This window comes from Crinia signifera, chromosome 8, assembly GCF_055691185.1.
Source record: "Crinia signifera chromosome 8, ASM5569118v1, whole genome shotgun sequence".
Classification (NCBI taxonomy): Eukaryota; Metazoa; Chordata; class Amphibia; order Anura; family Myobatrachidae; genus Crinia; species Crinia signifera.
In genome coordinates this window covers 37,255,059-37,281,581 of record NC_139224.1, presented here as the reverse complement: position 1 = coordinate 37,281,581, position 26,523 = coordinate 37,255,059, and the positions used below count along the sequence as shown (strand labels likewise).

General features: G+C 44.4%; 1 protein-coding gene across 1 annotated transcript in view; it reads right to left on the bottom strand.

Moving 5' to 3' along the window:
* Positions 1 to 388: 388 nt before the first annotated feature.
* SYN2 (synapsin II) overlaps positions 389 to 26,523 on the bottom strand; it is a 283,187-nt gene continuing 257,052 nt past the window's right edge. Inside the window, exons 12-13 of the mRNA XM_083156164.1 lie at positions 10,759 to 10,999; positions 389 to 2,854 (exon numbers count right to left, since the gene is read on the bottom strand). Coding sequence (XP_083012290.1) covers positions 2,719 to 2,854; positions 10,759 to 10,999 — 377 coding nt within the window. The 3' untranslated portion in view covers positions 389 to 2,718. The remainder of the gene's footprint in view (positions 2,855 to 10,758; positions 11,000 to 26,523) is intronic.

Sequence of the window (26,523 nt, the reverse complement as noted above, 5' to 3'; positions counted from 1 at the left end):
GTGGTCCCTCCTGTCCTGCCGGCAGTGGCATCCCCCATAGGCTTCTATGGGGGATGCAGTGCTGCGTGATGTATCAACATTGGGCAGTATCGCATCAGGTCTTGGGGCTATCGACATTCTTAGATGGGGAAGAAGATTGCAGGGACGGGCTCCTCTCTGAGTCCATGTCAATGCAGGGATTTACATTTGTCTGAAAGGATCGCATTGCCTGGGTGGTATATCCCTCCCAGATCTATATTGGATATGCAATCCTATAATAATAATTAGGAAGGAAGCAGGAATACTCATATGTTCTGTCAAGGTGGGAAAACAAGTGGCTGTTTTGGAGATGTAAGAATTATTGATGTGTTCGGAATAAAGAGACAGTAAATCATTGTAGGCAATTATTTTTATTCTGTAGACATCTTAATACATGATATTATTAGTATTTATATTGATATATAAATAGATACAACATGGATAGCAATAGCTAGTAAGGAAAAGGTTGTTGCGGTTTTCAGTATACAGTAGAGCAGAAGGCGGTTTAATATCTAGGAAGCTGGTTTCATACAAGGGAAATACATCATATGAAAGGGCAGGCATCAAAATCCTATTTCACAGGTTCTCAAAGTCGGTCCTCAGGACCCCACACAGTGCATGTTGTCTCCTCACAGAATCAAGTGAAATAATTAGCTTCATCTGTGGATCTTTTAAAATGTGTCAGTCAGTAATGAGTGCACCTGTCGGGTGACCTGGAAAATGTGAACTGTGTGAGGTCCAGAGGACTGAGTTTGAGAACCACTGATCTATTTATATACACACACAACTATTACCTGCTTGTGTAGACCTTATATTACTATACTGCAGCAACATCGCTCTTGCTATGCAATTGTTTTACTGTTCATTTAACATGAAGGCTTTACTATGTTGTGGCCTTTATTTAGATTACATTTTCATATGTTGCTTTCAGGTGAAGGGTCCTCAATAGCTAACATTTTAGTCTGTTTTTGTTTCTATTTAATATCAAGTTTTGATGAGAACGTTGCAGAATACAGAATTCAAACAAAATGTAATAATATAAAAAAATAAAACATTTGCACAAATATAATGTTTTTCTACAAGACCTTCACCACCCTCCAAACTAGCTCTCAGGACTGCATACAGCTATTTGCATGGCCTAAGGACTTAGCACAAGGAACATGAAACTACAGTAGGGCAAACGGAGGGTGACAGCACCAGGGCAGGTAAGCAGGAAGTTAGCGACAAAATCAGAACAAAGTAGTCACAGGTTAAACAATGGGATAGAGCAATTCAATTAAACAAACACCAAAACAAAGAATAGAGCAAAACCACAGAAATGACACAAGCATGCAGCAACTAGGGTGGCCAATTTTGGGATCTGGATTGGGGAGATCCCAGGATTTTGGGGAAAAAATAGTTTTGAATCCTGAAATTGGCTTCCAATCCTGGGATTTTGGGATTGGTCAGTGTATGTTAAGTATTTTACTTTTTATGCCGGACAGCACTGAGCACCTCCATTTCACTGCTGGACTCAGCAGCTGTGCAGCTGCTTGACATCAAAAGTCGTGATGCACAGACCAACACCAGACACGCCCACCCACCACGGGAGAACTGCCTTCTGTGGCTGCGTAGTGTAAGGCATTTGTCACTCAACTTGCCCAGACAGCCTTTGAGAGAGAAGCACACAAGCAGAGGCCAGAACACAGGGGGTGGAGGGGGAAGAGAGAGAAAGGACTGAGGGACAAGGGGGACAGAGATAAGGAGGGTGGAGTAAAGTCACTGATTCCTGATGCTGTCTGCCAGTTCCACCACCAAGTCGACTCCGGGATTTAGTGTTTCCCTAAACCCGGAATTGAAAACACTGCTTGGGATGGGCCCCCTTAGCAGCAATGTAAAAGTGGCAATCTCCTGTTGGCCTTATATGTTTATGGTAGGCTTATGAGAACAGCTGGACTCATTAGGATGGGGAGACAATACAAATAACTAGGGAACATGGAGAGGTTTGTGACACAACAACTGCACCAGTAGCCTAGAGCCTCACAGTGCCTGATATAAGTGTCGCTAGCCATATTTGGCCAAAAAACATATTTGGCCAAAAACACAAGGGTGAGAGACAGCGCACCTGAAAGAATAAAGCGAAATCTTTCTACAGTATCTCCAACACAGCTGATATTCTCCAGACAGAGCAGGCAAAGCCCAGGAGGACTGGTGGCACAAGTCAGGTGAGTGAGGAAGCCAGAGACAAAGCCGAGGGAAAAAATGAGCGGGGGATGGGAAAGCAGATGAGCAGAAATAAGCAAGCGAGGAGCCGCATGAAAATCTTTATGTTGTATTTGTGTACTGGGCTCAACATTAGTATTGAGAATTTATTGCTATTTACAAAGTCTTTGTAATTTGGCAAATGTTAACATTTTTCAGTACTAGGGCTAACATTGACTTTCGATTGGACACCACTGGCCTACAAGCCAAGCAGTAGATGAGATACAGATGTCCTGGGCCCATATTATACCCTTACCCTTAGATTGTATTGAAAACTTAAATGGGTTCTACTGAGCATTACTGTTCTTACTAGAGATATGCACTAGCATTGGTTATACTTGCTATAAAGCATATGGCTAATAGACGTCTTTCAATCGGCTGTTTATTATCTCTTAGACCAGTTCCTATATCCTAAAGAAGGGGCGAGACAACCATGGATAATGAGAACGTGTCTCTGAGCTAATCGGAGAATAGGCTGGCAAAGGATTTCCTCAGGTTTCGGATGGTGTCGGCTTTAGCTTCATCCTCGTTAGTTGATGAACGGTAGAATGATGACTGGGTGAAGTTGAAGGCGTTGGTCAGAGACTGTGACTTGCTAAGTAAAGGAATAGAGAAATATTGCGACATTTGCACTGGATAGGACACATATGGGCACCATTAGCATTTTCTGCCCACAGTAATCTAGGTCTGGTGATTGAAGAACATTTACAATGAAATGACAATATAAACTGTACCTGCCAGCATTTTTGCAGACCAATGTTCACAACTGTACAGCTTATCTTTGATAACCCCAAGTACAAGCTTTTTTGTTTATGATGTGATTTAGGGCCAGATGTATCAAGCTTCAAAAAGTGATAAAATGGAGAGTGTTAAACAGCCAGCCAATCAGCTCCTATCTGCCATGTTACAGTCTGGGTTTGAAAAATGACAGGTAGGAGCTGATTGGCTGGTTGTTTATCGCTCTGAATTTTATCACTTTTTTAAAGCTTGACATATCTGGCCCTTAGACATGAGCATAAAAGTTGCTTGTTTGTAGATGCCAGAGGTAAATGCAGGGGGGGGGGGGGTTCCAGTTGCCTAGAGACCCTGCTTCCCCACAGCTTGGCCAGTGGTGGATCTGAGTGCTCAATCATCGCACCAGAGAGAGCATCTGATAAAAGGCATACCACTATCATTGGGCCTGTGCATGTCTGTAGTACTGTATTATATGAATTACACTTTGGGGCAGACTATACGTAGCTTGTTTCATGATAATTATGTATCTTTGGCTGGTGACTATTGCTCTAAACTCAAACATTTGGAAAGCGCTCTCTGGAAATCCTGTGTTTATCCCTGTAAGCTCTTGCAGACTTTCCTTTCCATGTCTATGTTATAGGATACATTTATTCTTATGTCTAGTATATATAGGTGCATCTGCAGAAAGGTTGTGGAAATCATCACCATCATCAACTGGAAGATTGCAACCGCCTTAAATTTAAGGTAATTAATCCCTAGTTAAACCTTTGGACCCATATTACTTTAGGCTGTTGTTTGTGTCTTCAGGGCCTAACAACCTGTTGTTATCCCCTATGCACTAAAAGCTACAATAAGCATCTGTGGGACACCCTCTGTGCGCACACTCCATGGGACACAACTGTGTCTCTGTGAGAACACTCCATGGGACACAACTGTGTCTCTGTGAGAACACTCCGTGGGACACAACTGTGTCTCTGTGTGTGTACACTCCGTGGGACACAACTGTGTCTCTGTGTGTACACTCCATGGGACACAACTGTGTCTCTGTGAGTACACTCCATGGGACACAACTGTATCTCTGTGAGTGCACTCTGTGGGACACAACTGTGCCTCTGTGCGCACACTCCTTGGGACATAACCGTGTCTCTGTGAGTACACTCCATGGGACACAACTGTATCTCTGTGAGTGCACTCTGTGGGACACAACTGCGCCTCTGTGCGCACACTCCTTGGGACATAACCGTGTCTCTGTGAGTACACTCCATGGGACATAACCGTGTCTCTGTGAGTACACTCCATGGGACACAACTGTGTCTCTGTGAGAACACTCCATGGGACACAACTGTGTCTCTGTGAGAACACTCCATGGGACACAACTGTGTCTCTGTGAGTACACTCCATGGGACACAACTGTGTCTCTGTGAGTACACTCCATGGGACACAATTGTATCTCTGTGAGTGCACTCTGTGGGACACAACTGCGCCTCTGTGCGCACACTCCGTGGGACACAATTGTGCCTCTTGTGCGTACACTCTGCGGGACACAACTGCGCCTCTGTGGATGTTTTCGCTGTATGAGTTTTTAGGGATTTCCACATACAGTAGCAGCAAAAAATGGATCAATTCCATGGACTGCATTATGGGCTTGACTCTAGTTGACTCTAAGCAGCGTAAGTTCACTAGCCATCTAACGGGAGGGTACAGGGGCGAAATAATTCACCCTGTTCTGTTCACAAATATAAGTCAGTCTTCTTGATTGACCTATACTTGCGGCGTTTGGGTCCGAGAATGGGGCATGCACTGACATCCACCCAAGGAAGCCATTCGCATGTGGATGCACATTTTCCTAGGAGCACCCACTGTTTCTGTGGGTATGCCCAGGAAATGCTGGGAGTCCCCACGTGGATGCTCCATCACCTGCCTTCTTCATGCCCCCCACCCCCATGGTGACTGTGCAAGTCACCAACGGCATCCACACAGAGGCCCTGCACATGCAAATATGCATAGAGCTCAAACATCGGTCCCTGGTGCAAATACGCCGGTGACCGATCAGACCAGAATGACTCCCTACCTATGTGTGACGTAGAACGAGGCCCAAAGTGTATTGTTAGTTACAGGTGTCAGGTGTATTATCATTCTTATTAGTCTTCAATACAGAGCGTAAAGATGTGATTATATTAATTATGTATATGGAATAGGGTGTAACATAGGTTGGTTTTTACTTTAGCAGGGGATAATATTTCAGTTTATATATATATATATATATATATTCAGAGATCCAATCCATTTCTGGTATTAGAACACAAGAACCAGCACACCACCATTTTGAGCCAAAAAAACCTTTTAGTTATATTCAATGAAGAGCCATCAACATTTTTCAAGCATCAAACAAGATTTCAGGAGTACTTATCCAATTTCAAGGGGAGCTTCACACCAGCATTAGCTTAACCCCCGTGGCCCTATCTGGGGCAGATAGGGCCACGGGGGTTAAGCTAATGCTGGTGTGAAGCTCCCCTTGAAATTGGATAAGTACTCCTGAAATCTTGTTTGATGCTTGAAAAATGTTGATGGCTCTTCATTGAATATAACTAAAAGGTTTTTTTGGCTCAAAATGGTGGTGTGCTGGTTCTTGTGTTCTAATACCAGAAATGGATTGGATCTCTGAATATATGATTATTGTATGTTCCAGCACCTGCGACCCTTGATGATCTCTAAGAGTGTGTGGTTTCTCCAGAATACTTATATATATATATATATATATATATATATATATATACACATATACACACACACACCATTACATATTAGTAACTACAGTAGGAAGCGCTTCCCCTTTTGTGGATGACATCTCCCGGCAAATAACCACAATGCACTCACGTGATCGGATGTGTCTAATAATACAGGCACTTCGCACTGATTGCAAAATGAGGAAAGATCACTTTGTACTATTACATAATGAGCCGTCAGGTGTGGAAGTCAAAGATAAGCTACTAATTAAGGAAAACGATGACGCACCAGAATCTGCTTGTGCATATTCTATGTAGACTCAAAAAAACCCCTGATGTATAGTGATTATTTGATTGTGCTTCCATATGTACCACTCACCTTACAGCCAATAGCAGCTACCTCACTGACGGTAATTTACCAATGCCACTGAGACTGTGAATGCACAGAAAAGGGATGCGGGCATTTCCTACTGCCCTGCTGCATGTAGGCAATGGGGCAGATGTATTAAGCCTTAACAAGAGATAAATGCAAGGGTTATAAAGAGAGATAAACGTCCAGCCAATCAGCTCCTTACTGACTTTTTTCAAACACAGGCTGTAACATGGCAGTTGGGATGTGATTGGCCGGACATTTATCTCTCCTTATCACCCTTGCATTTATCTCTTGTTAAGGCTTAATACATCTGCCCCAATGAGAGATACAGTATGACACCAGTGATTCTAGTAGGAGTTGTGAGTTACAATGGCACCTGTATAACTTCCATATAATAATCAGAACTGCAAATAAGAGGGTGCAGCATAGCTGTTTGTGACCTGGGTACATTATTGTCCACCATTTGTATTTGCACCGATGTTGCCTAGTTATTTGCTTTTTCAAAATCTTGACTAATCATTTTGAGGGTATGTATGTATATATATATATATATATATATAGGTTTGTCAACCAACCATTGTCCTTCCATATAGAGAAGCACCAATTGAAAAGACTTACCCCAGTTTACAAAGGCCAAGGCCCTTTATAGTCTGCATCTGGACTACTGTGAGGTGTCCTAAAGTATTATTATGTTATAGTTCTAGTGATACGAGATAAGTGGCTTGGGGGGTGTTTATGAAGAACATCACTGGAAAAGTGGAACTTGAGATAAGTATCTGGTTGACTAATCTACAATCAATAGATCAACCTCAAACTGGTGGACAGGCAAAAAGATTGATGGGGCAAAATATTGACAGTTGTTAAGGTCAACAAGTTAAAAAGATCAAATTGTTTTTCCGGCCCACTGAATGATATTAGTAACCAGATTCAAAAACCACATGGTGGTAGGATTCAGAGATCTTAGTTACATACTGTATATCCCAAATACATGGGTAAGTATTGGAGGTCCTTATTGCTAGATCTAAGTGTAGGGTGTGGCACCCAAAAAATCAGCATAAGCCAGAAAGCTCAAAGCAACACACCAGTGAAAAAACAAAAGTGTTAAGTGTTATTAAGTGTTAAGAAGCCGGAGCTATGTACAATAGTGATACAAAAGTGATGAATGTAATCAAAATATTAAAGGAATGGTGTTAATGATAACATTACTAGTAGTTTAGGTATTTTTAAGTAAGAACCATTGTCATGTGGCTCTATACTAGTTAATTATAGGACCCAGACTGGGGTAACATGGGCTTGGGGCATGGTGCCCCTGGATTGTTATAGCTGGGTGGCATACTATTACGGCTGGGTGGCTCTGAGGTGGCACACTATTACATTCTAAAACAACACCGGCATTCTAGAGTGTGCGCATCAAGGGGGATTGCTTATGGCCCACAGAAGTATGGCCCCCATTTTTCTATATATCGGGCTGTTGAACAGAGCGGAGATGGAGCTGCTTGGCCAGCCTCTGCCTAGGAGGAGGAGGAGCCAACAGCTGAATACAGCTGTTCAGCCAGACATTCTATCCCTGGCTGCATGGATATATTCAGGCAGGCAGTTCACAAAATCCTGGTTGCATCTGTATGAGTAAATCTGCAGCTTTGGAGGCCAGGTACCATATGCCTGTTTTCACTGGGAATTGTAGAAATGTAAATACAAATCATGTGTACAAGGCACATTTCATGCAAGCCCATTTTTAACGCAAAGTCCTCCATGCTATTTATAGGGCGTTCATTGTAAATCTAATTAAGTTACAAGAATCTGAGAAAGCAACAACTGTGACAAGACTTGTCAGGCATTCTCTAGGAATTTACTAAGCACACTGCTATCATGGGATTTACATGTGCTATATTCGCATGCAATGTCAACGATAAAGCAAATCCTAAAAGAAACACAAACCTCATTACTTAGGTGGGGCAGTCATGTGACCCTGCCACTGCCTTGGCGATCTAGGGGAAGGTTAGGTGGCTATGGGACGGCCTGGTGCTCACATCCTGGGGCCATGATTGTGCACCAATGTGCCACTGCCTTATACTGTACCAAAGACTGGTGTAGATTCATACCTTATTTCCAGGAAATGCAGACTTGAGGTATGACAACAAGAATTGGGAGAGGTGGCATGGCCATTTTTCCCACTGGGCTGGGTGGGCTTCTGCCCAGGGGCCCCACAAGCATAGGAGCCCCAGAGCAGCCTAAGGTAGGACAAATCTAAAATAAATGTTGCTTTTGGCAATCCCATTAGAGGTCATCACGCCAAATGTTATCAGTGAGGAGTGTCGAGAGAGGTGAGGTTGTTTGTTAAGATAACCTGAGAGGTGGAATGAAATTATAATGATGCATTATGCACCTGTTTAAGTGTAGCCCTAGCTCAGATCATCACGGCATGTCATCGCCCACCTTGCACACAGGGAATCTCCCTTTCAGTAGATTATCTGCTCTCCCATTATGGCCAAGTAGTCAGCTGTGCCTAAAGCACATACTGTACTTGATAAGTTACAAAATGCAGAACATACTGTATCCAAAAGAGCAGCTTGACAAAACAAGAGCAAGGTGAATGTTGTGCATCAGTTAAGAATTCCCAAATCACCAGAGAGATATATAGGATAAAGTATTAGCCAATCAGCTGCAGTTTGAAGCATGACAGAAGCTGGTACTTTATTTCTCACAATTGTATCTCTCTCTTGGCCTTGATTAAAAAAAAAACTAAACGAGTACTGAATGAAAGTTACTGTATAACTCATTTCACAATAACCCAAAACATCTGTAGCTGATGTACAGTCATAGCTTATCTGATAAAAGCATTGTGGGACTGACCTGCTGTTCATTCCCCATCACTGCAGCCATGGTCATCACACACAAGGGTGGAACAGGTTAGAAAGAAGTACCAGGCCCGATTACGGTGTGATGAGGTCATAAGTACTTGTGATGGACTGCCTGCATCACACACCCTGGGTCTAATTAAAAAGTAATTAAGATGGACTGGGCAGTAGCGTAGCTAGAAGTTTTACTTATTAGGGTCATTACGGTGACATGGGTTAGGTCAACATGGTCATTAGGTCGACAGGATCATTAGGTCGACATGGGGAAGGTCGACAGTGAAAAGGTGGAAATGAGATTTTTTACTGTTTTTTTGAGCCGACATGTGCCGACAGGCGGTATTTCTTGCCCTACCATCCACTTGGGCATGTCGGCCTTAAGCCATGTTGACCTACAACAAGACATAATGTCTTTTAGCAATTGCTGCCAGGTAGGCTGCCACACCAGCAATGCCTCCGAGGAGAGAAAGGACCTCATCGTAGAGTATAGAGGGGTTGTAGGCAGTGCCGGCAATGTGTGGCAGTGTTTAGGGTGGCAGTTGGGGTGGTTCCCCTATGTGAATTATGGACTATGCTGCAGCCCCACCTCTGGAGATGCCACTGGTATAGGATGGTGTAATAGTTAGCATTACTGCCTCACAGCACTGAGGTCATGGGTTGATTCCCACCATGGCCCTAAGAGTGTGTACACACGGTTCGATGTTCTGTGCGATCCGATGTACGATTCGATGTTTTGTCCGATTTTTACTTTTCCCTTTTTTTTTTTTTTTTCTCTACTCCTTAAGATATGCCTTAAGATATGCTTAAGATTTTGACTTTTTACCATACAATTTGCTATGCGATTTCCTATTTGATTTACTATGCGATTTCCTATGTGCCTTAAGATTTGCTTAAGATTTTGACTAAGCGATTTTGACTTAACAACAGGATAACTGACAGGGCCCTGGAAATCGTATAGCACATCGCATCTTAAGCATATCGCAAGGCACATACGATGCATGCGATATGCTTGCGATTTGTGCTAGATAGAGTGTGCTGCCCACTCTATCTCCCCTCCGATCTCTCCTTAAACGGGAGCGCGCATCGGGCTAGGAAGCCCTTACAATGCATACAATCAGTATGCGATATGTATGCGATATGGCTTCCGATGTTGACGATATCGTCAACATCGGAAGCCATATCGAACCGTGTGTACACACTATAACTGCAGATTCTCCCCGTACTTGCGTGGGTTTCCTCCCACAATCCAAAAATATACTGGTAGGTTAATTGGCTCTCAACAAATTAACCCTAGAATGTCTGTGTGTGCATGTACATGTGGTAGGGAATATAGATTGTAAGCTCCACTGGGGAAGGGACTGATGTGACTGTTCAACTATTCTCTGTAAAGCGCTGCAGAATATGTGTGCGCTATATAAGAAACTGTTAATAAATAAATAAAATATAGACATCTTCTATCTGTGCGCTTGGTTCATAGCATCACCATGATGAGTTTGCCCTTGTGCCAGTCCCATACTACTGTAGGTGTATCCACCAATACACTTCCCTCCGGTGCTTGCACAAGACAAACACATGCAAGTTATGTTCTACAAATTGAGTTGCCTTCAACTATGAATCAGCAAAATGCTGTAGATGGCACTAAATGAGCTGGATGCAGCTGGACATTGCCAAGTGCAAATCAGTCACCTTCTTCCTGTCCCAACCACAGGTATCAACTGCTGTTGTTTTATTTGTGTTGCCCTTAATGTTATGTCAGTGTATAGTATCACTACATCAAATTGCACATTATTTTATTTGAACATGGTCTTACTTCAGCTGCGGATGAGGTTGGGCTCTTTGAGGTGGTTCCGTACGAAGGCTGGATCGGGGTTCCACATTGCTGACATTAGCAGGTGCCTGTCCTACAGAGCGAGGCTCTTGATCTTTGGCAGGTGGTGGTGCTTGTGGTTCATTCTGTGGCAGCAGATCCTGACCAGGAGACCTTTGTGTGTCCAGATGCCGGAGCGGCTGTTGGCTGTCTGATTGCAATCCCTGGGGTTGCACTGTGCCCCCTAGGTTTAGTACAAGAAAAACTTCACATTGTTGCAGCATTAATAGGACCTAAGACAACCTCTTTATACCCATGATATTTGGAGAAAAGACACATTAATCTCATGTCATCCAACATGTATAACCATAACATTTCCATTGTCTTACAGACAGTTGCACAATATGTCATCCTGTGATAAGAATCCAGAAAGTACTATTTAGTCCGGAATAGATGTCATTTCTCTGACATTGCATCAAGCACGGAGATACTGGTTTTACTGGTCCCGCAGCACAATGATGTCATTTTAGTTATTGTACATGGCCAGATATTAAACTTTCCCTGTACTATACAAGTATGTGTGTACAAAATATTACAAGTTGACGTGAGTTTACATGTTACACTTTATATCGCTTGCAGAGATAATATTTTACTGGTTCGGACTTTAGATAATGGTTATTGCACCGGCTGTAAATATAGTGCTCAATGTTGTAAAACATTTAGATTCAATTAAATGCTGATTAAAAGGTTAAGGTCCATATAAAGAGCCAAGAGGAAAATATAAAAATGTATGCTTACTGGCAAGTATCCGATCTGTGACACAGTGTTTGTACAGTTAGGCCAAGAATTGGGAGTACTCCAGTTAGGGAGTACCTAATACTACATTTAAAAAGTGGCTTTTTTCACTGCTTCTATATAAGAAAGCAATATTGCAGTTAGGTAAGTGCCGGAAACAGTGCTTAAAGTGATCCTGGAGAGGTGGTGGAACTCCTTTCCCCTTACACCCCCCCCCTCCCCGTACATTAGGCAGAGACTAGACCAGTGCCAGGGAATATGTGACCTACTGTACTGTACTGTAAATGGACAATGGTCCCACAAGGAAGGGGTGTGGTCACACAATAGTAAGTACTGTACAATAAAAAAAATCACAACATACAGTACTGTACTGTAGCACAATCATATACACATTACACCACATGTAGTGCCCTTCTTCATATTACAGTACGTCACACAGTATTACCCCTTATACACATACAGTAATGTGCACAGTTGTGCTGCTTATACACATCTGTCTCTATCAATCCAGCAGCTCTCTGTTCATGTCCCTCAGAAGCGACATTCCCTGTGTCCCTCCAGCAGCTTCCCCACATCTGAGTCCCTCCAGCCCCCTCTCACCTGTCTGCAGCATGCCCAGAACCTGTTCCACTTAGTGGCCCTTCTTCACTTCAACGGTGGTGATGGTATGACATCAAATATGCCATGTCAGAAGAAGAAGCCTCTGGGACAGGCTTTTCTGTTGGAATTACTGTTCAGGACTGTGGCAGAGGTGGAACTCAGTTCCCACTACCATTAGAGGTGGTGGAAATCAGTTCCACCCCGTTCCCCCTCACTTTACTCCTTGGCCGGAACTATATCTGGAACTACAACTGGTAATCAAACATGCAACTACTTTTGCTAAATAAAAGACAGGACTTAAGTGAAAAAAGCAGCTCTGGTAGGTAATGGCTTCTCTGTAACAATGCACCATGGAGGAGCACAGGGTTATGGTATATTAAATTAACAGTGTCTAGGTCAACAGTCAAAAGATGGACAACTATTGGTTGACAGTCAAAAGATTGACATGGTCAAAAGCTCAACAGGGTGAAAAGGTTGACGTGGAGCTTTTTCAGTCAAAGTTTGTTTTTGAAAATGGTGAAAAGGTCAACAAAGGACGACGTGTGTTTTTCTTTTTTGTCAATGTCAACATTGTCACCATATAAGTGTACCACGTCCCCCCGCATGGCTCGCTGCACTCGGCACACTATTATAATCTAACTCTCTGCCCACGTGGATGGTAAAGAAAGAACGGTTCTCTACAACAAAAGAATCATGAAAAACTCCATGACCGCTTGACTGTCGATCCTTTTGACCAGGTCAACCTTTTGACTTTTGACCAATAGTTGTCAACCTGTCGACCTACGCACTGTAGATCTAATGACTGGATACCTTTTGCAGGGCAGAACATGCTCAAGTCCAACTGTAAAACAGGGAAAATGTCCCCAAATATAATATTCTCAGCCTCTTTCATCTTACATATTGTCCTTCAAAATAATCTATCTACAGCACGTTGGAGCATAACTTGGGATCAGTTACGCACCTGGGACCGGATGTAATAACGCCTGAGTTATGCAGCCATGCTGGTCACAAGGGACGGTTTTGCCCCGCAAGTGACTGTCCCTTTAAAAAAACATCCGAGTCTGGCCAACATCCCATGGTCACGGCTCCCGAACTCAGGCTCCATTACACATGGCCCTATTCAGTAAAGGTGGCCCCATCAGTGCCCAGCCCCTACCAGGTCCAGGTGCATTGGTGTAATAACTATTATGTAATGTCACATTGCTCTTTATGGGGAGCTAGGTAATACTGTGCACTGTTACAAGCTGGCCAGTTGTAGTTGGAAGAGTGACTGTTGTGCAACAGAAGTGTATAATAAAGATTCATTAACATTCAGATTCATTACCAGTTTTTAAATATGCAAATGTTTCAGCTGCCGTGGATTTTTATTGAGGTGCCCACTGGAGGAGTCTCACATCCGCTGTTTGTGTATGATGCAGCATGGAGCATTGAAACTGCTTACAGGATTGCAGTTGCAAGCTGTAACGCGCCCACAATACAGTTGCAGCACATCAGCATTTGAGTCACCACTTCTCCGTAACCTCCCACAACCACCCATGCCTGTCATTCACAATGAGAACGAATCCTCACTGCGAGTCCATCACAGCACTTACAGAGTGGCAAGAGATCGCTCAACAGAATGCAACAAAGACATAGGGTCCATCTCTGAATAAGGCCCTTAAAAAACAAACTATATTTGTGCTTCACTAATAAAGAGAAAATTAGTTCTTACCGAGAACTGTTAGTAATTGTTAAAGCTGTGATCAGTGTTTCCTAAATATAGTGTATCTATATTTAGATACCAGCGAATGATAAATATAATATTCCTAATGTATGAATCAATTCAATATCAAGCTAACGTCCAGAACATGACCCAGGCAGATATTGCATCTTTGCAGATGAGATAAGTCTATATTTAGGAGAGCATTGTGAAATGCATTAGTAAGCTGATCAGCAGGTTTGAGGAATGACATTATTTGAAGCTTTTCTGCTTCCTTAGTTTAGCAGAACATTGCGGCTGGTATCAAGTGTCTGCATGTGGTCTAACAAGCTGATGCTGAATCTGCTATTTAAGAAACTCCTATTCTGGTTTAATCCAGAACGACATGGCAGAAATATATGAAGATGCTATGAGTTTTGTCTTCAGGACAAAGATTAACAATTTAAGAAACACTTATAAGGCAATAAGCATCTCACAGCACATATTAAATAAAGAGAGAATAGACTATCTAATATTATTTCTCCATGCATTGCCTGGCATATCTTTTTCTTCTTAATTATATAACTTATTGATTACACAGATACAGTATGTATTTATATAAAATCCTTTATAGCCAGTTACTGTGGACACTTAGGTTGTTCTCATGTGTTTCCAACAGTTTGTCTATGGACTTGTGTGATAGATGCTACTAGAGTACTCTTTGCCATGAGTGTAACTACCCAGGGGAGTATTAAGAGAGGAGGAGGCACATGTACAGTCTCCTCCCCCATCTCTCTGAACAATAGAACGTTTTAGACTCCACTGCGCGGTGGCCATTTTTTAGGCGATTTCTGCAGTGCTCCGGAGGTATTAGAAAACACTGCACACATTATAGATACGCCACTGGAACTACCATACAGATGGAGCCTGGTATAAAGTCAATATGCCAATAGTCGGGATCACGGCAGTCACAATTGCGATGATAAAATCCCGACTGCTGACATTACCGCCAGCCGGAATCCCAGGTCACAGGGTCTATTCTACCTTGTGGGGCTCCACGACCCCCATAGAGGGGAAATACAACCTTGTGGAGAGCAAAGCGAGCCACCGCGTCCGCAGCATGGCGAGCGCAGGAAACCTGCAAAGGGCCTCTTTGTGCTTCCCCCCTATCGACATTACAGCAGCCGGGATACCGTTGTTGGATATGTGACCACCAGGATCCTGGCTGCTGGCAATTCATACTGAACCCATTTCCATTGTCTGTCCCATATAACTTGTTGCGCTTGTCATGCTTCGGGACGGTGCTTTTGCTGCGCTTGGCACAATATTATATGCCCATTTGGATAGTAAAGTATGAAAAACTACCTTTCTTGAAAAAAACAACTCATGTCGATCTTATACTGTACATGTCGACCATGTCCATATCGACCATGAGCTTGAGTCGACCGTCTGTCAAGGTCAACCTTGGGTACAGTATGTCGACCATTTCAAGGTCTCAACCTAGTCACTGTGGACCATTACTGGTTGACCTAGACTTGATTTACCCAATGACCACATACCCTTTTGACTGTATGGTTTTCCAGAGGAGATTGTTTCTGAACAAGGAGTGCTATTTGTTGATATGTTTTTGGAGATCCCTCTGTCAAGCCGCCCAGTGGAAGCTAAAGTTTTTATCTGCATCCCACCCCCAGTCCAATAGAAAGAATCAACCAAGACCTACCGACCCCAAATGACCAACAATTTTTTTACAATGGGCAAAGTTTTTTGCACAATGATCACTACAAGTCCTCCAATTCCACTCCATTCTTTATGGTGTATGTTTGTATCCAAATGCTCCTGCATTCTGGGGGTTATTCTGTTGATTCGCAAGGCTGCGAATTTGCAGCCTTGCTAGTCCAGTAAACCCTGCCCTGCGAATGCTGCCCCCCCCCTGCAGCGTGTGTTCGAACATAGGGCCTGCAAATGGATGTTTAACATACACATCCATTCGCAGCCTGTGGGTGATCACCCACATCATTCGATGGTCGCCGACCATTGATTGATGTGGAACGTGCGTGCATATCTAACTGATTCTTGGGTCACTTAGATTTGCGTGCACCCTTGGGAGGAAGTGGGTGGGCAGCTGACATCCGGTGATGTCAGCTGCCCGCCCCCGACACTGATGTCATGGACCAATTACCATGGGAACGCCCATGAAATGCAGGGCGTTCCCATGGATGTGACTGTCCGTCACCGCCAACGCCCCCCAGCCTTGGGTGCATGCACCCAGCGAACAGTCTGTTTGCTGTGGCTGCACGCTCCTGGCGAATATGCGCAGAAATGACCCTGCGCATACGCCCACCATCAGTTCCCGCTCTAATGTTCTGGTCTGTGTGACCAGAATAACCCCCTCTCCTCTGCCAACCACTTCCGTACCAATTTTCCTGATGAATTTTGTCAAAAGTACGATAGGCTGTACTTAATACATCGACGTGCCATTCCAACATTGGAACCCAGTAAATATGGTTAGTTACATTCAAGTCTCCACGAGGTCTCATCAATGAGCGCAGTTCCTGTCAGATCTCAAGATTGCCAATTCATTTTCTTTTCACTTCTTAAAACTCTCATTATTAATCACTTCACCCAAGCCAGGATCTACTAGAGCAGTGAAGGCTAACCTTGACACTCCAGCTGTTGTTGAACTAAACATCCCAGCATGCCCTGCATCAGTTATAGCATGGCCAAATAGTAAATCTGTAGCAGGGCATGCTGGGATGTGTAGTTAAACAACAGCTGGAGCATCAAGGTTAGCCATCACTGTACTAGAGCATATATTTTTTGGGAACTCCCCCGTAGCTTCCCTGACACTCCCAGAATATGGACGGTCACCCCGAAACCTATCAACTATTAAAAAACGAGCAGGATATTATTGCAGGGTGGCCTCGCACATGCCCACTACGATCCTTACACATGCTCAGTCTTTCGATAATCGCCTGGTCTGCAATTCACAGTTGGGTGATCAGGTCTGAATAAACCCCTATACCATGAACATAAAGTACAGTAGAAATGAGTTCTGGAAGACCGATAGCTCTTTCTTGCCGGTCCCTTACTGTTACTGTTTTTTTTTTCAGAAAATAACTCAGCAATTACAAACTGAGTACTGATCCTATTTCTGTTAAAACCTGTTTATGATGCAGTTGCACCTCAAATATCTATAGCAGCATTATTATTTGGCATGGTTTTTCCTTAATACTAGTGCCACTTTCAATTTTAAAGTCACACCACCAATATACCCAAGTGACACACAGTGAATAAGCACCCTGGCCTGTTAGAAGGGTTCAGTACAGCAGCCCTTTTCCCATACCTCTCAACATCAGAGTATTGTTGTTGCGGAATTTGTGCATGTGCAAAAGGGGCCATGGTATGATGTAATTGGGGTGGGACTCTGCTAATCAGAGCAGCTGAGACAGTGGGGATTATTCTGGTTCATTCCTTCTGGCAAATTCCTTTTTAGATGGGTGTGGTACAGGGGTCCAACAGTCGGGATCCCGACAGTCATTAGCCCGACGTCGGGATCCCGACTGGCCGGACCCAGACAGCATGGTGAGCGCAACTAAGCCCCTTGTGGGCTCGCTACGCGAGCCACCTATTCTATTCTACCTCTATGGGGGTCGTGGACCCCCACGAGGGAAAGTAGCCGACGGCCGTCGGGAACCCAGCTGTCGGTGTTTTGACAGTCGGGATCCCGACGTCGGGTAAATGCCTGTCGGGATCCCGACTGTTGGGACCCCGTCCGGCACCCTCTTAGATGGACAGAACCATGTGCGCTGCAGGTGGGGCAGATGTAACATGTGCAGAGAGAGCTAGATTTGGGCAGGGTTTTACTTCAAAGTGAGATCTATATTGCAGTGTAAAAAAACCTCACCCAAATCTAATTCTCTCTGCACATATTACATCTGCCTCCCCCACCCCTTGCAGTGCACATGGTTTTGTCCATCTAAGAAGGAATATTTGCCAGAAGGAGTGAACCCGAATAAGGCCCAGTGTGCTTGTCGTAAAGTTGGGATAGTGCCTGAAAAAGGGGATTTTTGTAAGAACTTACCGTTCGAACCCCTTTCTCTGAGTCCAGTCCGGTGACACAGCTTCACCTTGGGATGTAGTAGGGTCCCCAGGAGCCAGGCACCTATAGCTGAAGCTTTTCCCTTGACCGCAGGCTCCTCCCCTTCTGCATTCCCAGCATGCTCCAGTTCAAACTTAAAAAGCACACTAGGATACACAACTCAGTACAATGCTCAACATCTTAAATGCACAATCATCTTACCATAACATGACACACATGCACGGCATGACTTACTGAGCGTAGGGGAGGGATCGCTGTGTCACCGGACTGGACTCAGAGAAAGGGGTTTGAACGGTAAGTTCTTACAAAAATCCCCTTTTCTCTTTCGTCCAGTCCGGTGACACAGCTTCACCTTGGGACATTCACGAGCCGGTATTATGGGAGGGCACGCTCAGACCGCCAGTTCTCAACACTGTCCGTCCAAATGAGGCATCCTCCAACGCGAACTCATGAAACCTGTAAAATTTGGTAAAGGTATGAACAGAGGACCAAGTGGCAGCCTTGCACAACTGCTCCGCTGTAGCCCCATGACGCACTGCCCAAGAGGAAGCAACTGACCTGGTGGTATGTGCATTAATCCTAGAAGGAACAGGTCTACCCACCTTGGTGTAAGCAAAGGCAATTACTGACCTAAGCCACCTGGCAATAGTCTGCTTAGAAGCAGGCCAACCTCTCTTATGCACATCAAACAAGACCAACAACAGATCTGTCTTGCGAACATGCTTTACCCTGTCCACGTAGATTTGCAAGGCGCGAACTACGTCTAGCTTTCTCAATTTGTCCCTATTTTTGGCCCCCTCTGGGGGGGGAAATACCGAAAGGACAATCTCCTGGTTTAAATGAAAGGAGGAGACCACCTTTGGCAAAAACGTAGGTACTGTTCTAAGCACAGCCCTATCCTCATGAAAAATTAAGTGTGGAGATTTACAGGACAACGCCCCCAACTCCGACACACGCCTAGCCGAGGCAATGGCCAACAAAAAAGTAAGTTTCCAAGTCACATACTTAAGGTCAGCCGACCTTAGGGGTTCAAACGGAGAACCCTGTAATACAGATAAAACTAAGGATAAATCCCACGGCGCCACTGGCTGCCTGTAAGGAGGTTTTAACCTTGTCACACCCTGTAAAAGGGTCTGGACTTCTGGTAGAAAAGCAATTCTTTTCTGGAAAAATATGGATAAGGCAGAAAGTTGTACTTTCAAAGACTGCATACTGAGTCCCGAAGAGAATCCATCCTGTAGAAACTCCAGCAATCTAGCCACTCTGAACCTGGAGGTGTGTACCTTCTGACGCTCACACCACCTGATATAGATCTTCCACACTCTGTGATAATTTGCAGCTGAGACTGGCTTACGAGCCCGTAACATAGTCTGAATCACTGCATCTGAAAGACCTTTCTTCCTTAATAAGGAGGTTTCAAAAGCCAAGCCGTCAAACTGAGCCGAGCAAGGTCCTGGTGAAGAAACGGCCATTGTCTTAACAGATCTTGACGTAGAGGAAGAGGCCAAGACTCCACTGACAACCTCAGAACGTCTGAGAACCATGACCTCTTGGGCCAGTTTGGTGCAATCAGAATTGCACTCACCTGCTGTGACCTCACTCTCCGTAACACCCTCGGTATCATAGGAAACGTAGGGAAGACATAAACCAGGTGAAATGGCCACTGAACCGTCATGGCATCTACCGCCCAGGCGACTGGGTCCCTGATCCTGGAACAAAACTTCGGAACCTGACAATTGTTCCTGGACGCCATTAAGTCCACCTCTGGGAGCCCCCAGCGATGTACGAGTTCTTGGAATACCTCCGGATGCAGAGACCATTCCCCTTCCCGCAGGACCTCCCTGCTGAGAAAGTCCGCTTCCACATTCCGGATCCCCGGAATGAAGACAGCAGATAGAACCGAAAAGATCCTTGAGACTTCCCGCATAGCCATCCTGCTGCGAGTCCCGTCCTGATGGTTCAAGTAAGCCACCGTCGTGGCGTTGTCTGATTGAATTCTTATTGGCAGGCCCTTCAAGCAATCCTTGGCCTGCAACAGAGTCTTCCAGACAGCCTGCAATTCCAGAATATTTATAGGGAGTCTGGACTCCTGCTGTGACCAGAGGCCCTGCAGCCGAAGATGAAGAGCGACTGCTCCCCAACCCCTGAGACTGGCATCGGTAGTCACTACCACCCAGTCCCAGGACCGAAGAGACCGCCCGAGCTGCAGAATCTTTATGTCCATCCACCAGATTAAGGATTCCCTTGTCTCCTGGGAAAGAACCAAACTTTCTTGCTTCATAGTTTTTGCATTCCCCGACCAACAGGATAGAATGTTCCACTGAAAGGTTCTGGAATGAAACCTGGCATACTGCAGCGTTTCGAAGGTCGCTACCATCTTTCCCAGCAGTCTCACTCCCTGCCAGACAGTGGGCCTCTGAGCTCTTAGTAAGAGAAGGACTAACTGGCGGATGTCCTTTGCTTTGGACTCCGGCAAGAAAACCCTGTGTAAATGGGTGTCCAGAATTACACCCAGAAACAACAGTCTCTGGGACGGAATCAGATGGGATTTGGGTATATTTAGCACCCAACCCATTTCCTGCAAGAATTTTGTTGCCACAGACAGATGTTCCAATAACTTGTCCTCTGACTCTGCTTTGAACAGCAGGTCGTCCAGGTAAGGGATAATCACAATCCCCTTGAGTCTTAGTGACGCAGCCATGACCGCCATCACCTTCGTGAATACCCTTGGTGCTGTCGCCAGACCAAAGGGTAAGGCCTGGAACTGTAAATGGGTGTCCCCTATTGCAAATCGCAGGAGAGACTGATGCTCCCTGGCAATTGGAATGTGGAGATACGCATCCTGGATGTCCACTGATGCTAAAAATTCCCCGGCTCTATGCTGCCAAGCACTGAGCGCAGTGACTCCATCCTGAAATGATCCACCCATAAGTGTTGGTTCAAGGATTTGAGATTTAGAATGGGTCTGACTGACCCGTCTGGCTTGGGTACTAAGAACAGGATTGAATAAAACCCTTTCTTGCGTTCCTGCTGAGGAACTGGGACCACAACTCCCTTTTCCCTGAGAGCCAATGCTGCCTCCAACAGGATTTTGCGTGCTCTGGCCTCCCTTGGCAAAGGGGTAGGTAAGAACCTCTTTGGAGGATTCCCCCTGAAATTTATCCGGTAGCCCTCTGTGACAATGAACAGAACCCACGGGTCGGATGTTGGAATGTCCCACAAGTCCCCATACTGCAGGAGGTGACCCCCCACTCTGATGCCAGAACGGGGAGCCTGAACCCCGTCATGCGGACGACTTATCCTCTCCCTTGGCCCCCTGTTTCATGCTGAAGGGACCAAATCTGGACTTGGTAGTTTTACCTCTACCTGACGGGAATCTACCTCTTCCTGCTTGTCCCTTTGCAGAGGCTCCGCCCCGAAAGGAGGAGCGAAAAGCAGGCTTAAACACCCCAAACTTAGAGCCTGAGGGCTTAGCGGCGGTAGGGAGAAAAGTACTCTTTCCACCCGTGGCCTGTTTAATAATGGCTTCTAATTCAGAACCAAAAAGAAGTTCCCCTTTAAACTCAAGGGTTTCCAGGGCCTTCTTGGAATCACTGTCAGACTCCCAAGCTTTTAGCCAAAGAGCACGCCTGGCTGACACAGAAGTGGCGGAAACCTTGGATATCATTTTAGCGCCCTCTTCCCCAGCCTCAGAGATGTACTCAGTTTTTCTGCAAGGATAAAGGCCTCAGAGTCAGGCCGCAGCTGATCTCCCAGGGCCTCAGCCCACTTAATCATAGCTTTTGCTACCCAAGCAGAGGCAATAATGGGGCAGAGCGTGAATCCCACTCCCTCAAATACTGCTTTCAGGCAACCTTCCACTTTTTTATCCACCGGGTCCTTAAATGCAGCCGAACCCTGTACTGGCAATGCTGTTGCCTTGGACAACCTCGCCACCGGGGCATCCACTAATGGGACTTTCTCCCACAATTTAACATGCTCTTCCGGCATGGGATACATGTTTGCATATCTCTTGGACAGGTGCTTTCCAAGCCTCTCCTAACAAAGAGACCATACCGGGGTCTGAGGGGAAAGTAACAGCTTCTCTGCGCATCCTTTTAAAAATGCACTGAGCCTGCACTCTATCCTCTTCTGACAAGTCTAAAGCCTGTCTAACAGCCTGTATAAGATCCTCAATGCCAGGAACCGAGACATCAGCCTCTTCCCTATGATCAGCAGAATCATCTGCACACACACCATCATCATCTGAATCAGCCAGCAAAGACGGTGCAGCAATCGGCTGCCTAGAGGAAGGACTATCAGGAGTTCTAGCAAACTTTTCCATGAGTGCATTCATTTTTTGCACCCCCTGAGCGGTGTCCTGAACAACCCGCAACAACATGGGGTCCCCTTGCGCAGGGGCAATGGACCCCACTGAACACTGGGAGGAAGAACTGGGACCAGGAGACCTCAAACTGTTCCTCTGCCTATTTAATGCCTCTACCAGGGCATTCATAGACCTTCCCAAAGACATAGCCCACGCTGGCTCGCGCTCAGCCTCTTGAGCAAGTGACCCCCCAGGCACAGACTTACAAGCAGGGCAGGCCACCCCTTGGTCCATCTGTTCACATGAGTAATTAACCCCGTAAATAGTGCAGTTTAAAGACATGTCCAGCGCTCCCCCCCCCCCCACAGCAACAGCATCATCATCATCACACATGTCAGCCATGACTAACACACAGTGCAAAATGTCGAGCAAAAGTACCCAGCAGTGTAAACAGTGGCACTTATCTATCTGTTGGCTGTGTTCCGTGACTTTCCAAGTCTCAGCAGGGACAGCGCTTCCAGGAGACGTCAGACTGTGTGCAACAGCGTTTCAAAGCCAGTTTTCAGCTCACACTGTGTGGAGAAAGTGGCGCCCGCACACAGAGAGGAAGGGACCAAGTCCCTGCTTCAGCAGGGTAGGAAACCTTGTTTGGCGCCTTTACCCCCTTCAGCCGCTCCCCCAGTGCAGTCTCCTCACCTCCTAGTGCCTCCCCTTCTTCCTGGGATCACTTGGAGTCGTCCAGCAGCGCTGGACACCTGTAACAGTCTTCACTTCCCCGGAGGGATTTCAGACTGTAAACCCTTTCAAGATGGCGGGCGCCATCGCAGGAGGTCCATCCCCCACGATCCCCTTCTGTAAGGAGCCGGTTCCAGATCGCTCCCAGGGCCCAGGCAACCCCCAGCAAAGCTATGGTTAAGCGCTGTGCAGTGAGTGCAGACAGACACCCCTGCACACAGAGCGCTGATAGGACACGCTTCTATCAGCCTCTGCTGCACTCTCAGTGTGCTGTGCTTCTGTCAGAAGCCACACACTGGAAAAAACCTGCACTAACACTAAGTTAATAAAACAATAAAAAACTCACTAACTAGTGAAAAATCAAGAAAAAAAGCCGGCTGCAGCAGCAGCCTGTCAGCCAAGCACCCACTCCTGTGGGCACCTAAAACGAACTGGAGCATGCTGGGAATGCAGAAGGGGAGGAGCCTGCAGTCAAGGGAAAAGCTTCAGCTATAGGTGCCTGGCTCCTGCGGACCCTACTACATCCCAAGGTGAAGCTGTGTCACCGGACTGGACGAAAGAGAAAGTAGGATTATCCCACAGAAGTTGGAAGAGCTATGTATTTTTACCTCCTTCAACTGAATGCTGTATCATGCTTACCGCAAAAAAACAGAAGATTCCCAGTATCAGTGAATTCCTCAGCAGTGTCCACAACACAGATCCACCTGGTTTGAGGCACACTGAGTTTACGGAACTGAAGTTACTCAGCACCGAGTATCTATTTATTGCTTTCTAAATGGATCAAAAGAAAGTGGACTTTGAAAATTATTGTAATATAAAGTACTTTTTTTTTTTGTTTTCTTTTTATTCACTTTAACTACAGATAAGAAAAATTCTCAAAACTGATTATCAGCATATTCTCCTCATTCTGCGTTTCGGTGCAGAATTTTGTATGTTTCATCTGCAGTATTTTGCTGCAAGTCCGTAGAAATCATCCAGTTAGACTATTTTTGCATTCTCCCTTACTATACCTCAGCCATACTATACTACTGATTGATTTGACACCTTTGACAGCCCAGCTTTACCTTTAGAATACACAGGTGAAATGTAATAGGGTGAGAGAATCAGAAAGTGAGAGATTTGGTAGGAAATCTCCAGATTTTTTAAAGCGGCAATCATTTACACTGCAAAATCAAACTGGTTTTGCCGTGTAAATGATTGCCGCTTTAAAAAATCTGGAGATTTCCTACCAAATCTCTCACTTTCTGATTCTCTCACCCGATTAAGTTTCCCCATATATTTCAGAAAATATAGAACTGACAAAATCATGTCGGAGTGACGTTCCGCAAAAGAGGGACACAAAAGCAGATTGTATTACTGGGACTTCGTACCCCTCTGACAGTGGCCTGTTCTGCTGCTGTGACTTTGACATTTCTTATTTTAAGCGACCTGTGTCTTCCATTTGTCATGGCACAATAAGCCCCAGCATCCCCTTCTCTATCTTAGAACATTTCCAGGATGTACAGTAGAATAGAGTTACAGTATAGTAAAAAATTATAAGTAACGATTCAGTTAGCTTTGGTAAGTAAAATACATTACTGATCAACGTTTTTACACAGCCCATATTTCCAGTTTTTATTTAAATTTATCTCACTCTGTAATTAAAGCCGAAAACAAAATCAACTGGCGATGTAAAAAATGATTTAATAGAATTTTAATCTAAATTTCTGATTTACAGAAATTAGAATTTTTTTGCAGATACAACTACCACACACACACTTTCTACAATGTAAAGACAATCACGGTTTGGGCAGCTCTTTCCAACACTGATAAAGAAGTTCCAACATATGAGATGCACTTGTAGGTTGCTTTGATTTCTACACTTCTGCCCAATTACGGTAAACAGAGGCTGTCCAGTTATAGCCTGTTTTTACCGTGTAGTAAATGACCAGACAATAACGAATGGGATCCAGTATACGTTCTTATATCCATTTGTTATTGGCTGAAAAACAGGTCTCCCTGCTTCTTAGGGATTTTGCAGACAAAGAGCCACCATAACATCACGCTTCCTCTTCCATGTTTGACAGTTGGTGTCACATGGTTTATTTAAACCGAAAACTTTGAAAGGGCTATTAATAGCAATATGTGGACCCGTTAAATATTGAGCATACCCACAATAGGAAGCAGCAAATTTAACAAAACCACCTCTTTACACACTAGGGAAACATCCTTTTGCCTACCTGACAGCATAGTTGCGTGAAAAATGTCAAATTTCACATTATGATTCTTCATTCCGTAAGACCTGCTGATGCTTCATGGCCTATGCAAGCCTGTTTGTCATTGTTGTAGGACAACTCTAAATTCTTAACCCCCATTTGTTCCAAGAAAAAGGCCTTGTTTAAAACTGTGAAATTGATGTTATTTTTCAGTTTTTGCTAACAAACTTTTTTTTTACCTGTAGCAGTTAACTACTTACCTTGGTATCATATTTGCCTACTCTCTTGGGTGCTTTGGAAACTCAGGTAATACTCCCACCCACCCAGAAGAGTAAGCAAGTGTCCCGAATCCATTCGTTACCCCTCAAAGACATCCACTTACTGAGCGATGATTTGCACTGAACTGCGTCACCGTGCCCCCCCCCCCCATTTCACAATTCCAGTTATTGCGGCATTGTGTATAGGGGTTTGGGGTGCGGGGACTGTCTATGATAAAGTAATTACATCATTACAGCCATTTTCCCATGCCTTTGTGCCATTTAAGGATATTTACTGGATTTAAATTGCTTAAATTTAAATAAAAACTGGAAAAAATTGGGGTATTTATCCTAAAACTTTTGACCAGTAGTGCATGTTTGTGCAATTCTAAAAAGATCATAGATTTAATTGCAACAGTCTAAAAAGCATTGTAAATGAAACATAGATGAGGAATACAATTGCCGATTTTCATTGTACATTTTGAAAGATCTTGTAACGTTTCAAAATAGCTGCTACAGTGTCAACGTAGTCTGATATTGAATGGAAATAAAATAATAATATCTATCGATTTTGCACTACTAATAGTTGACTTACTGACTGGTTCCCCTGGCAATTCATCAGATATTATATTGCATAAGCCTAGTGCAATGAAGTCTAAGTAGAACAAATATGGTGCATTGCTACCATGGGTAACCGCGCATAATCTCTACGCCTCATTTGATAGAAAAGCGGTTTCTAACTTCTGATGTGTTAGCAGACAAGCTAAAGTACCGTGTTTGTCGGATACATTTCAGCAATACCTACAGTTTTAAAGGTAACTGTAACTAGTACACTATAGAGTACATCTATTTTAAAATTACCCAATTAAGAGAAAACTTATTTGAAAATCATTGTTTTAATATGGTCTATCGATTTATGGTTGAAATACAGCATTTACAAATGACACCTTTTGTTCAATAATTGCATTCCAAAGTCATAGTTTATCAGGACAATGGAGTGGTGATTGACAAAGTATTTGTAAGAAAGCAGTTAGCGCTAGTAGGAGACACTATGAAAAACATGACTTGCAAATGAATTAAAACATATACTGTAGGGTGGTATT